At 42.5% G+C, this 14,895-nt stretch overlaps 1 protein-coding gene across 7 annotated transcripts in view; it reads right to left on the bottom strand.

Moving 5' to 3' along the window:
- MAPKAP1 (MAPK associated protein 1) overlaps positions 1-14,895 on the bottom strand; it is a 245,365-nt gene that overhangs the window by 90,910 nt on the left and 139,560 nt on the right. For all 7 annotated transcript variants that reach the window (XM_044264899.1, XM_044264903.1, XM_044264900.1 and 4 more), the window contains one exon: positions 6,247-6,356. In XM_044264899.1, the coding sequence (XP_044120834.1) occupies positions 6,247-6,356 (110 nt within the window). The remainder of the gene's footprint in view (positions 1-6,246; positions 6,357-14,895) is intronic.

Here is a 14,895-nt window from a genome sequence, read left to right as displayed (position 1 = left end):
CGGGGCTTGATCCCAGGACCCCAGGATCATGACCCGAGCCAAAGGCAGAGGCTTTAACCCACTGAACCACCCAGGTGCCCCGACTAAGAACATTTAAACAGTCCTATTTACATTTTCTTCTTCATCTTCTTTTTTCTTTTAAAGGATTACCTGCTACAGCATAAGGAAACCACATGTCTGCGTCTCCAGTTCACAAATTACTTTCACAGAAGAACAGTTACTAGATTTTCCATCTCTACAATTACACATGGAGGAAGAATCTTCAACTCTACCGCAAGAAGATTCTTTAGCTTACTTCAGCCTTTAGAGAACATTTCAGGTTAGAAGAGTGTTAGAGACCCAACTCTCTCTAAAACATATGGGTTTCTCTTTTCTACAGGGCAGCTCAGGACAGGTGTATGTTGCTTTAAGAAAGCCAGACATAAAACATTAAAACTGACACCAATACAGACAAACTGTGCAATTACAAAAAGAATTCCTGGCTTTATATCCAGATTCACCACAGGGTTCCTTTAAATGCTGCACTTCCCTAGTGCATTTAGATCTTAGAATCAATGAACATTTCTGTTTACAGAATTTTAAATTTGTTCTCCCATTAGGGTTCTAATAAGCAACATGGTACAATAAAAAGTGTATGGGCTTTGAGGTCAGAAAAGCCTGGGCTCAGTTTAGATTCTGCTATTTACTTACTGCGGAAATTTGGGTAACTTGAAGTCCTTTTAGAGCTAAGAAAGGCTCAGAGAGGTAAGCATATGATTACATACATAGTTCTCAATGGTTCCTTAATTTTAACGTCCACCCCTCCCCCAAGCATTTCTAAATTCTCGTCTGTAAGACAGGCATAACAAAATCTACTTTTTCGGGGTGTTTGCAGATTAAATGAGATAGTACATATAAGTACACAAAGGCACTCAATAAATCAGCTCTTACCCCATTGGAAGGAACCATGTATCGGGGAAAGTGAACTCCTCTCCTGACATACAAATCCCCTTAAAACATCACTGATAATTAATTAATAATTAGTATGCTACTTTCTAGGTCTACCTGGCATGACAGTTAAGGCCTACCAAGTGAGGTGTTGCAGAAAGGGTGTCAGAGATTGGCTCTGCTGTTGTCTGTCTATTAAGCTGAGCAAGTCCACATTAAGTTACAGGCTCCAAATCCTACCCTGGCTTCCCAGGTTCTCCGCCTGGTCTGTATATATTTCTCATATTGCAATGATCAATTCTGCACTTCTTCCCAATTCTTTTCTTTCATTGTGTTCATATTCTCTGTATGTCCCTTCCCCTCTTTGGGCCTCAGTGTTTTACAGTAGTTTGAAGTTTGGGTTTTATTCTGAAAGTTTCTGAAGGATGTAGAGCAGATATGATCTGATTTATAGTTTAGAAGAACCCTCTCGCTGCTGTGTAGACAAAAGACAGAAGGAGGACAAGAGTAGAGGCAGGAAAACCAGAAAAACTGCTATTTCAACAGTCTGGGTAAAGCCATAGCAATCTGGACTCACCTAGTGGAGATGGAAAAGACTGAACAAATTCAGGATGTATTCTGGAGGTAAAACTGAGAGGATCTGCTCATGGGTAAGACATGGATGGGGACTTTGCCCAGGAAACAAGTCAAGGGTCAATTTTACTACTTTTTTGGGTAGGTAGGGTGGGTGGGGGAGAGAGTGAAGCAAATTAACTACAAAAAAATCTGAAATGTTCTTTTTATATTAAAGTATAGTAATCCTTTAATAGCCACTGCCTTGAATGACACTGGCCCTGCCCAACTCTTCACAGCTTAAATGTGAAAGTCACAATTTAAATGTCAATTTCTCAGGGAGGAGTTCCCTTACCATCCTGTATGTTGCATCTTATTATTCTCTCTCTCAGCTCTTCTTATTTACCTTCCTTCTAAAATGTAAGTTCCTCCTCAGCAAGGGCCTTGTAAATCTGCCTTCCATTGTCTCCCTGTACCCAGCATAGGTCTGACACATGAGAATACAGGATGAATGAAAGTACAAATATAGTATGGATCAAAATGTACATTTTACATGAATCTCTAATATAAAACTTGAGAGTCCAATGATGTCATCATTAGCCCTCTTTCTGATCAGAACCCTGCACCCTGCGATTGCTGTTTGCTTACCTTCTCTGAGCCTAGCAATATATTAGGAAATAACGTAGAGAAGTCTTAGTCTAGACCACGTCACTAATGACATTCTAGGTGCCCTGTGAAAACACAGCACATTAGCAAACAATAGGGTGGTCTGTGACTCTAAACAAAGCTAACATTTATCTTTCAAAATCTAGGTGAAATTTTATAAGGGAAAACCAAAAATGAATGTCATAAGTTTTATTAATACTACTATAAGAACATTTCAAAAGGATTTTCAGATTAATAAAAATTTGTCTTTCACATTGAAAGGCAAGAATGAACAAAGGTAAGAAAAAGTTAACATGCTTCTGGCTCAATCTCTCAGCAGATGATAAAGAAAAACACCTTCATTTCAAAATGACAACAAATCCCATAACAGAGCCACGCAGAGAACTATTCTGCTTGGAACATTCCACGTCAAAGCCCTCTCTCTTTTGTAGACCAACAGTTAACTCTATTTCTGTGTCAGTGTAAAACTGAAATAGTATCTGCCTCCATTTCTTAAGCATTCCTGCCGTACCCAACACCATGCTTCAGGAGGCTGGTAAAGGTTGGTGGGTGACAGTATTTTTAAATAACAACAAAATACTAAGAGGCTCAGAAGGTCACTGACTATGAGGGTGAACTTTGACCAAAGGAGAACTTGATGGCTAAGGGTTTTACTCACTAAATAACAAGGTCCATTTATTTTACCAGCTAAATCAAGGGACCTGACTGGCTACTCTTCATTATGTCAAAAACTCACCCACACAACTATAAAAATAAGTAAAGAGGTTCCAGCTAACTCGTCCAAAACCAGATTCTCCATTTACAATTCTCTTATTAAACAGTGGGGACTTTCTGCCAGTGCAGGTAGCTTCCAAATGTCAAGTGGGTCAGTAATAAAATGAAAAGCTGCAGAGAAACTTTTTTAAAAGAGACATTTAAAAATGGCTTTAAAAAAAAAATGGGCCTTAGCAGAGAACTGACTGGAACACACTGTGAAAAGATTACTCTGGTTCAGTACATGAATATTAATAGAAAAAACCCTGCAGTGTTCATAAATAGTTATGATGATGATAATTACAAATAATGCAAGTCAAAATTCTAGATCAGTTACAAGTGCCTATAATGATAGTCTACCCATACCAAGCAAAAATATTTTAAAACCCTATGGGTTAAAACAAAAAACAAAACAAAACAAAAAAACCCCTACGAGTTTCCAGTGACAAACCTATCTACCTAAACAAAGAAGACTTCTTTTGCTCAGATATCTGCCACCTTCCAGTTTTTTACAAATGAAAATTGGGGAGTGCCAGACGGAAGGGCAACAGAGTACGTAAACATTAGAACAGTCATTAAACCCACATCTAGTTTCATAATAAAATAGTTTTGGTTCTCAATTTATGATTACAGTGAAATGGAAAGTTGTATGGTCAGTCTGGAAAAAAGAGAAGAGAAGTTAGAGGTTTGTGAGTAAGCAAAAGAAGGGCACTGTCAGCCTGGAAAGGAGCTCTGAACCCTTGTTTGTAATGCAACTACCCGCTAATGAACGAGTAGTGAGAACTCTCGCCTCCACACGACCCATGCTGTTTAATCTCGCCTCTCACTTCAGTTAAGGAAGAGCAGCGAAGAGACAAGTGCTGCTCTGGACTCCATCAGGCAAAAGCAGTTTGGAGAGAGGGCGGAGCGCTCCACTGCTGTCCTGGACATGGGGCGAGGCAGGCCCCTTTGCCACTAAGTTCTCGAGTTCAGGACCGAGTTCAGGTGTCATAATGTACAGAAGTATTTCATTGCCAACAGTGAGCACTAACAGCCTTTTTTTTTTTTTTTAAGTAAACATACTGTGTTTCCACCTATGACAAGAGGATTTTCTTCTTTTTGTTAATTACCCTCCAAAACAAGCCCACTCCACAACACAAAGTTCAAAACCACCAAACACACCAGCTTTACCACGCTAACCTTAAATCAACATCTTTGCTAAACTGGAGATCCTCTGTTTCATGAGACCAGACTTAATAAAGCAACAGAAAGAGCTTCCCATTTTATAGAGCTTTTTGGATTAAGAAAATGGACAGTAATTTATGTAAATACATCAATCTCAAATGACTTCTGTAGCATGAAAAGGAATAAATAATGCAGATTACTATGTTTTGGATATGGCAAAGTCTCTGATGGAAATGGCAGGGATGTGTACACAAAGGTGAACATAAATAACCATGTGTATGATAAACGTGGTTGCTGGAGATGGACACAGATAAATAGGTACACAATTGGAAAGAGAGAGCTGCAGACAGAGGCAAAGACACTGGTTTAGCTGCACCTCAGCGAGTTCACAAAGGTTTCATGCTCTAAAAAAATCTGCAACAGCTGAATTTCTATTAAGAAGGTTTAAAAAGCTGGTTCCCACTCCTCTTGGACAACCTGGAATAATGCTATCTTTGAATACAATGAATGTGTCACCAAATGCACTACTGTGTAAAAAACTTAGGGTCAAAACGCAAGGAAAAAACAGGATCCTAAAGGAAGATGAATGCTTATTAAATATCTTTAAATATCTGAAGCTGTTTAAATGCTACTAGATTGGCACTTAGAACCCCCAAATATCTACTTTCCCCTGGGAAGGCGAGGCTATGCCTCTTCAATCATCCCTTAAATGTAAAGAGGTTTGACCCCCATGCAATGGATAAAAGTCACCCAAAAAATGAACAAAAGAGGTGTTTGGAAAAACCAGAACACCATTCATCCCAGCTAACGACTTGTTCATTATGAGTGATGATGGATAAAGACTTCTCATGCTGAGATGAAATCAAGATTTATATGCATTGTTTCCTCTCCCAACTTGTGGGAAGATCATCATCATTTAATTCTATCTCTGCGGCCAGTGATGGGCATCCAGAGAGCTGGTTATCAAACGGCGCAGTCAGCTGGCAAAAGCCGAAACGTGCAGTTGGCACATCTGGACAGAGCCGCCACAGCCGAGGGTGAACAATGACTCCTGGCAAGCATCCAAATTGCTTGCAGACGCTAGCAGGTCTCATCTACAACCGCCCCTACCAGCATCTCTCTCTCTCTTTTTTATGAGAATCAGATTTTCATTGCTCCATTCAATTGCTCTCCTCTGCCATTTTTTACAGCTCTTATCGTTCCCCTGGAATATGGCCTTGAGACAGCTCATCCGTGTCCTTCACTGTGTTATCTCTTCTAACTTTTATTAAAACTTCAGCTTTCATCTGAAGATAGCTAATTAAATCTGGAACAGATTATATGCCTCTCCTTAAAAAGAACACAAAACTATTTTCTTCAACCTGAGTAATGCATTTTTTCCTCTCCAGAAGATGAAACCAAAGGTGTTGAGGAAGTCTCATTTATTTACAAAGCGATGGTATTTGACATGTCATAGAGAGGTTGATTTATATTAAAGTTGTCTGTGGTATGACAAATCTTTGAGCTATTTCTCAAAATAATTATTTCTCAATACTGGTAATATTTTTTTCCCCTCATCTCTTTTAAATATCATAGCTAATACTATAAGCTTATTTTCTGTACAAAGTTGGGTAATGAGGAATTAAAGATTAACAGGTATTTGGTGCACATCAAGTGATTTATCTTTAAAAAATTTTTTTTACAGCTGTCCTCATTTGGTAAAAATGAAGACTGCTTTTCTTTTACTGCATACCCCAAACACTAGCAACTGAAAGTTTCCCCCCATGGAAAATAACGTGAAAACATGAAATTAAAAGCAGTCCTTCAAATTTAGCATTTGGTTTTTAAGACAGCTTTACACTAACTAATAGTTCAAATAGATATATCAATCTATCACACATTATTAATGGTGGAGCTTCCATAATCAATAGGAACACATTCTTCTCATACATGCCACCGACCCAAACCCTTCCTTGGGCCCAGGGGCAGTTTCAAAAACAAAACAAAAAAAACTCTTTTTTTTTTTTTTTTGGGCTGTAGATCTGCTAACCAAACCTTCTAGCAATGATATCTAAAACAATCCAGCCAGCCCTCTCTCACACACAGACACACACACACGTGCACATACTGACGCATGCACGCACACGTATGCACATACCAAACACTTTTAAACTAACGGTTAATTTTCTATTTCCAGGGTCTCACCTGAAATTTTCTGGGATCCTTTTCTTCGCTTCACTGCCTTAAGCAAGATTTCTTTCATGGTGACCTTTGTGTTGTCCACCTGAATAAGGGAGAATCCATGAGCAGCATTTCTGTAGGAAAAGACAAATATTAAATCATCACTAACATTCAACCAGAGGACTGTTGCTGCGGTTTTCATTGTGTTTAATAAAGTCTTACTGAGTGTACCTCAAAGTGCCAGTTATTTAAAAAAAACAGACTAACTTCTAATGAGGGGGGGGGCTTTCTGGTATAAACAGTTCCAAGTGAAAGGAAGGTCAGAGTTAGGAAATGTTTTCTTAATTTATCTCAAATTGAATCTAATTGGTCTGTGTGGGTCACTAGTACCATGGGTTACTTGTGTTGGCTCCCAAGCCAAATCCTGGAATGGGTTGACAATAAACTTAGCTTGTGTCAGTAGATGTCACTGCAGGCAGATACTACCATCACATTAAAGCTCATGGAGCCCTACAGGAAAAATGTCATGGGGTGAGGATGGTGGGTGGTGGCGGAGTGGTGGGGGAGGATGACAGCCCAAAGCAATTTAGAATAAGGAAAAAAAGGCTCTTCCTAAGTGGCTAGTAAATAAGTAAATAAATAAATTTTAAATATACGGTCTATATATACTTCAGTAGGAATGTTTTAATCTACTTAGTCCAAGAAGGTCAAACAAAATATGAAACGAAGCTTAAATAATTATAAGACAAAACACTAAGACTACTTGTAAACTTCTAGTCAGTCAAACTTGAAGGGAATAGTTCATGTAGATAGCGAAAAATCTGGTAGGGAACAAGTACCCTAAAAACAGAAGCCCATCCCTGGGTGAGGCAGGACTTCACTAAGACTGTTAATTGCAGTAGCAAGTATCACAAATACTACTCACTATGCTCGGGCACCAGAACAAAACAGGCCAATTCCAAGCAGCTCATCTAACAAATGGGACCCAAGTTTCCAACGATGGAACATGGGAATTACCACAAGAAGTTTGGTCGCATTCCCATTTCCTCATAAGAATCTCAAAGGAGAACACACAGCCAAAAAATATGGCAGAACTTCATACTGACAAGAAATCCGAAAGAAAAGCCAAGCCCCAAGCTAAGCCATGGAAAAGCTTCCCAATGGAAGGAGAGGCTGAGAAGAGGCCTTAAACCTCTTTGGGACCTAGTTTGGACCCAACCAGGTGGCTGGCTTTCCACAGGGGCTGGGGGGCCGATCTCAAAACCAAGGACCCAATTTGCTTCCCTAATACAAAGACATCTCCACACCCCTCCTCTCCATACGGCTCGCTGTTTAATCCTTGACATTCCATTTGTTAAAAAGCAAAAGCCGACGCTGGTCTAGCCAGCACGATCATCCATTTTAACTTGGTCAAGTTCTTGCTATTGAACAGCAGGCCTGAGAACTGTCAAGCTAATTTTACTGAACACTCTGTTACTGAATCATGCCTGAGCTCCAGCCATTCTTTACCTCAGAAGCTGGACCCCATCCCAGAACAATCTTTAAAAGTTTATTTTACTGATCAAAGCAAAATAAGAAATAGCTCTTTTTTTAAAAACTATATTTAGGGAGCGATGCAGTAAGTGATACTTTGGCAAGCACACTGAAATGTAAAGTGCCTTGTGCATTTATAAACTTGGGGGTATTTGCTCTGGCGTGAGGCCAGGGCGTGTTTGGAACAAACGCCAATCATCCGCGTTCAGGCTTGTCTTCCCCTGCTTGCTCCTCAGAAGTCAGTATGCGCTCCATCTGTGACAATATGTTGGGCGATGGGTGAGTGGGGCCTAAAAGGGAACACGAGTCCTCGGGTACGCACAAACTAGTCCTGGGCTAGATCTCACGAACTTCCATCTACCTGGGTTCCACCTGAACTATTTTCGATTTGAGTCTGCTTATAAATCGCTTACATTCTCGCCTAATCTGCTGCTGGCTGACAGCATTATTTCAAACCAATACGTTTATCTTTTTTAGCAAAGGCAGACTAGAAGCTCAAAGGGAAGCCTTGCGTTCGGACTAACTTCCATAAATTAAAAGTGTCCTTTTAAAAGATTTTTGAACACAGGAAAATCCCTCGTCTGTATTTTTCTGTCATTTTACCAAAACGTACCTGGGTGACAAGGTTAAAGCAAGCAGAGGAAATCCCTGGCACTTATCATCCACAGGCATTACTGATAAATTGTGTGGTGGAGGAATAAAGGATTACCTTCTGTATTTTTTCATTACACTTTTCTTTTGTTACAGAATACATAAATCCATTGTGGCACAATGTAATATGTATCACCATGCTACACCTGCGGACGCTTCCGAGCGGCTGCCATGTCTGTGCAGTCAGGAATGATAAGTGAACCACCCGTGAATGTTAACGATAGTGATCATTCTGAGGTAACTCGGCTCTCCATCTTCCTTTACAGCCTCCGCGCTGAAGCCAGGGTAGCAAGGTTCATGAGAGGAAAATGAAAACAACAGTGGAGGGAAGGGGCACGCACGGCGCTCGGAACGTGCCTGCGCGAGTGTGCGGTATCTCACTCTGGGGCTCCATTCCGGTAAAATCGCGCACATTAGAAGGAGAAAGAGGTGGTGACCCACGTACTGCACACTCAACCGGACCTAATGAAAGCTTCCTCGGGTCAGTCTCCCACTCCGCTCGCTTCCCGCCCTCCAGACAAACATCAACTCCGGATCTTGCTCCAAGTCTACAGCACTTAAGGGGGCAACACGTTTCCAAAAGACAAGAGCACGGAATCGAAGTGGTTCTCGGAAGACATCTAGGTGCGACTGTTAAGTTATGCTCCCATTTAATAAATGGATATGGAGACTTGCTTCCGCAATTTTCAGCTTGACTTCCAAACATTCCGGGTTTTATGCCTCATTTCTTTATATCCAGGAATTTTTATGGGCTTTCGAAAAAGTCTATTGAAATACATCTTTTCGAGCTGCTTTTTATTTAACGTTGGGCATTGGGTGTGCGACTGAGAAGACACTATCTCGAGAGAAAAGCTGGCAGCAGGCAGGGAGGGCACTCGCTGGTCCTGTCTCCCTTCCGCGCGGCCCCGCATTCCAGGCTCTGAGGTGCGACCTGTGCTGACGGTGGCTGGCCCTCGGACAGACAGGCGGATGGAGGGACAGATGGACTACAAACCCGGACTCTCGGCTCAGAAACTGCTCCTCCTCCCGCTCCCCTCGTGGAGAGACGGCTTGTCTCCCGCCACAGCAGGGCACGCTGGGGGCACCGAGCACAGGCCGCCGCCCTCCGCAGCTCCTTGTGCTGCCTGCCCCGGGTCTAGGAGGAAGCGCCACTCCAGGGAGCTGACTAAATGCTGCCAGGAGTGCTTCAGTCAGTTCGAAGTTAGGTCCTGTCAAGTCTTGTAACCACTGAAAAACGTATGGGCATTTTAAAAAGAGATTACTCACTTGAGGAATTTAGCTCTGTCCCAGTGCAAAGCCACTCAGTTACCAGAGGGGAGTTTTTATACCCACATTAACCTAACACGATGAGCATTTCTCTGCTAAATATTAAACCAGAGCTGACGGGGCACAGGTCCTTATCTGGAAAGCTTAGATTCTATTTATAGGGACAGAGCTGGAAGCAGATCCCAAGTTGGGAGGTAACATACTGGAGAGGAAAACACATGCACTGGGGGTTAAATACCCTTTGGTTCAAGTTCTCGTTCCACGGCTAACCAAAACATTGCCTTAACACGTGGGAACCTCTGCTGCAGCCATGAAACGAGGAGGCTGCTTCCCTACAGAACGGGCAGAGAGGATAAAATAGACAATGAATGGCAAGCACCTAGCATCCGGGTTGGCAAACAGTAAAAGGAACTTAGAAATGTTAGTGCTCTCGTGTTCCCCGTGTCCTAAGTCATCTCTCCAAGAGAAGAGACCCCATTCACCGCGCCCCCCAACACACCCTCAGCAGATACTGCTTAGCTGGGGAAGGATCCCAACCATTGCTTACAGTTGGGAACACAGGGCCATTAAAATGTGCAACCTGCTGGGCATGGTAGCAACAGTCAGGCACGCTGTAAGCAAGCAACCCCTGACCCAGGCATCAGGCCCCCTCTGAAGCTCACAGAAAAGCACTCCAGGCACCGTTTTCAAGGCTTTCACTTTTGAGAGAGTGAGCCAGGGAAGTGGGTACACTGTACCTCAGCTTAACTCACTGGCTTTGGATAGGGATGAGGAAAGTAAAAAATCATGGGGGTGTGCAGGGAAATTTAGTGAGACTTATTAAGAGCTTTCTGAGCTCCACAGTACAAGTTATTATTCAGCAATCACAACAGAAGTAACAGCAACTACTACCCACTGAACGTTTACTATGTGTCAGATGCTACGTTAAGCTTTTAAATCCTGTATTAACTCATTCAATCCTAAAACAGGTGTTATTGTTAGATCCATTTTACAGAATCCGAGGTTGGAGGCATTAGGGCATTTAACCCGAAGTTCCTCTATTAAAGATCTTTTTTGAATTCAGAAATCAACACTACGGTCCCTAAACCAAGGAGCACAGTATAGTGGGAGAGAAAGACAAAGAAGCAAACAAAGACTTATACTGCTGTGCGGTAAGTACAAAGAAGGAGGCTAGCTCCGAGTGCTACCAAACACAGAGGCACTTGGCCAAGCCGTGGAGGGGTCAGGGGACCAGAGAGCTTCTTAATGGAGATGTCTCAAACAGTGATCATCCAGCCCTGTATCGTGCTATGGAAGCTGGTGGTGACTGGAAGGCAGCAAAGCACAGCACAGCCTAGAGCAGACTCTGCTTTGGAGTCCCAGCTCTGGAGTCCAGTCCCAGCGGTCCCTGCTCTGGAGTTGGGGGTAAATGACACAGTCTCTCTCTCTCTCTATCTTCTAGTTTCCTCATCTATGAAACGGGGATGATTCTTAGAGCAGAAGATTATTGCGAGGGCTAAATATCTGTTAACACAACACCGGTTATGTAATAAGTGCTTAATATAATAACCATGGCTTTTCTACGTTACCAAGAAGTGATGAATGAGATGAGGACAACTGTCAACATTTACTGAGCACTTACTTTGTTCATTTAATCCTCCCAGAAAAGGCAGGTGCTATTATCAGTCCCATCTTGTAATGGAGGAAACTGAGGTTGGGCAAGGTTAGGACACCGCCTGGAGTTGCACAGCTAAGTGAAGGAGCCAGGAGTTGGAGCCAGGGAAGGCCAACACCAAAGCCTGGAATTTATACCTCTCTATAGCCCAGAGGAGAGCCTTGAGGAGTCATGGGAAGAACAGACTTCCAGAAAGCACATCCTCCAGGTGGGAACTACCTATCAATCTGTGGCAAAGATTCAATTTCCACTGTAACATTTAGTTTGATTTTAAACGACCATATGAACTGCAAGGTCCCTTTTTAAAAGCCCTTAGAGAATTTCATGGTTTCTTGAGCCACAGTCTCAGCTTATGGAAGGGGAAAAGGCTGCAAAGCACTCGCTTCTCCGCTCCTGACCAGGTCCTAACAGTGATGAAGACACACTCCTCCAGTTCCCAGCCTGCGCTGGTCCCAACTCCGTGCATGTTCATTCTCTAGTACTTCAAAGTAGAAAATGAAAATATATGAACAAGAGAAAGCCTTGTAATAACTGTAGCATGCCTGTTTCAAAGCAAGTCTTTTGGGTATTACTTTATCCATAAAGAGAGTTTACACTAGTGTGAATGCCACATTTTGTTTCCCCTTGCACTGACAAAAATTTTTTTTAAAAGATCAAAGCGTATTGTGTGAGTATGTGATGTTTGACATTGGACAAAGTACTCTTTTTCAAAACAGACATTTTCCAAAAACATAACTCGCTAGACTAATGGGCAGTGAGAAGCCAAAATGACTGCCCTCCGCCTTCTCCTTGTGTATCTTTGCCAGAGTCCTTGGGACTTGCCAAATCCGGTCATGCCTGCTTAGCTTGCTCGACTGATTATGCCAGAAAAGAAAATAAGACACAGATGTATTTGAGCTCTTTGAGATGCCAGTAAGAGAGACAGCTAATGGCTTCATTTCGACCCTCCCCTTCCAGCTGGGCACAGGTGGGGGATAATGAGGTCCCTCTCCCTAATCAAACTCAATTATTTACTACTCTATATAACCGCAAAGACATTCACATTCAGTTCGGAATATAAAACACACCGTGGGCTACTTCCAACCACTGCCACTGGGTATTTATAACAAACTCAAGTGGCTAACAGTTTGCCTTGGCAGGAGTTTAAGTGTGTAAAGTTTTGCAAACTGTTTCTGTTCAAATATGTCCTGCTGAAATGGGGTCCCAGGCGGGGTTCCATAACTGTCAGGTCAGTGAACTGCATAACATCTGAGGATGTATTCACCATGCAGTGCAGACAGGAGCTGGAAATCAAACGCTTCGTTCTACTGCAACCTTCTGAGAAGCATCACAGTTTTTTTCAACAGCAAGACTGACATTGTATTAATAAACATTACAAGTCACTAGCCTGACATGTACATAGCGGCAGCTGACAGACTCCAACATAAGCTGAGGGGAGAACAGAGGAAATCAAAATGAGACACAGTAACTAAACATGGCCAAAGGGGGTGGATCATGAAACAAATCACATTTATGTCAGAAATGGGAGTCCTAAACTTTTAGAATATATAGCAACTAAAGCAACAATCTGGTATAATTTTTGGAAACCAAAGTAAGCTGATGGCTATCTAAAATGGGTGCTTTCATTGTAGGAACAAAGCGCATCCTGGCACAATTTCAAAAGACATTCCAGTGAGCAAAACATACATATTTAGCTCGTCTGACCTTTAAATTCTTGTAAGTATGTAATTAATGCTTTCCATCTTTATTACTTGCTCCAATATTTCTGTCACTTTAAACAGACACAAAGAAAAATCTTTTCTTTTCTCTAGACAGTAGCTGTTGCCAAAAAGGAAATCAAGTCAGATTTACAAATACAAAATTAAACAGGCTGCATATGTTACATTTCCGTACATGAGGACAATCTGGACAATGGAAATGTTTGCTAATACAACAGAATGAAAAGAAACAACACACAGTTGGTCTTCTATGACTCGAGCAAACAATAAATAAGTAAGATAATTTATACCCATATTGTCAGGCCTGGGTACAAAGAATACGGGCGTCTTTTTCTCCCCTCCTTATTCTATTTTAGCTCTGCCCCTTACCAAACTGTATGACCTTGAGCAAATAACTACCTGTCTCTGATCCTCAGCTCATATATTATAAAAATGAGTTTGTTATAAAGAATAAATGAGATAATGGCCACTATAGGCACCAAACTGAGTGAGTGTGCAAAAATACTCATTTCCTTTTTTCCCCTCGTCTCCAGACCACAAGGCAGTATCAGATAAGGGTAAGAGAGGTTTCAAACTGATGATATCCTTTCAAAAAGGTCTGATCACTTTGGGTATACCCTGGAGATCTCATCAAGAGGGTACACTAAAGGGACGCCTGGGTGGCTCAGTTGGTTAAGCAGCTGCCTTCGGCTCAGGTCATGATCCGAGCATCCTGGGATCGAGTCCCACATCGGGCTCCTTGCTCGGCAGGGAGCCTGCTTCTCCCTCTGCCTCTGCCTGCCTCTCTGTCTGCCTGTGCTCGCTCGCTCTCCCTCTCTCTCTGAAAAATAAAAAAAAAAAAAAAAAGAGGGTACACTAAAACTACCAACCCCTCTGAAAAGCCCTCATGGAGCCAACAGCAAAGAATCTGCACGCCTCTTAAAAAGCAGCTAACCTTTCCTTTCACACAGAGCCAAGAGAAGCCACAGCAGTCTCTGGGAACTCTCTGGGCCATAATGGCCCAGGCAGCACCGCTTCTGGTGGAAGACCCTCTACTGACTACCTGGTGGGCCTTTCCCCAAAGAACAAAATCTTAGCAGGATTCTATCTCCTCTGCTCTAGCTATTGGTTGAAAACATTCCTTCCCCATGTTCACCTGAGATAACAAACATTATAAGTAAAACATATGTATAGGAAGGCAGTTTAACTGCTCTTACTGACTTATGATTTAGGGAGATTCTGTCCATTTTACTGGTTTGGACTTTTCTTCACTTTCTAAAACCCTTTTTCCCAGGCGCCTGGGTGGCTCAGTGGGTTAAGCCGCTGCCTTCGGCTCAGGTCATGATCTCAGGGTCCTGGGATAGAGTCCCGCATCGGGCTCTTTGCTCAGCAGGGAGCCTGCTTCCCTCTACCTCTCTCTCTGCCTGCCTCTCTGTCTACTTGTGATCTCTCTCTGTCAAATTAAAAAAAAAAAAAAAAACTTTAAAACCCTTTTTCCCGACTCCAGAGTAGGATCCTGGTGTGAAATGTTAATGGCAACGCATCTAATGATACCGTCACAGTTGCTGTTGCCAGTGCCATTTGTGAACTCAATTCAGTTCCACAAGTCCTAACTGAATTGGCCCTGTGCTGGGGAATGGGAGGAGAGGGACAAAGCAGGCTCCTCCCCTGTTCACTCCAAGATCTCATTCTCCCTTGTCCTATCACGTCTAAAGGCCCGGGAGGCCTTGGCTTGGTCACTGCTGACAAGGAGCACTCTCTCAGATACTGGGATCCAGCTGAAATCCAGTGATGTAGTGTTGGGAGTCAGACTCCCCCATACTGCTGCCTCCTACTTCTCCCCTTCCACACGGCTGATACCCAAACAACTTC

Source organism: Neovison vison, chromosome 9 (genome assembly GCF_020171115.1).
Source record: "Neovison vison isolate M4711 chromosome 9, ASM_NN_V1, whole genome shotgun sequence".
NCBI classification, from domain to species: Eukaryota; Metazoa; Chordata; class Mammalia; order Carnivora; family Mustelidae; genus Neogale; species Neogale vison.
The sequence above is the reverse complement of the archived record's forward strand: the minus strand, read 5'-3'. Positions and strand labels throughout refer to the sequence as shown.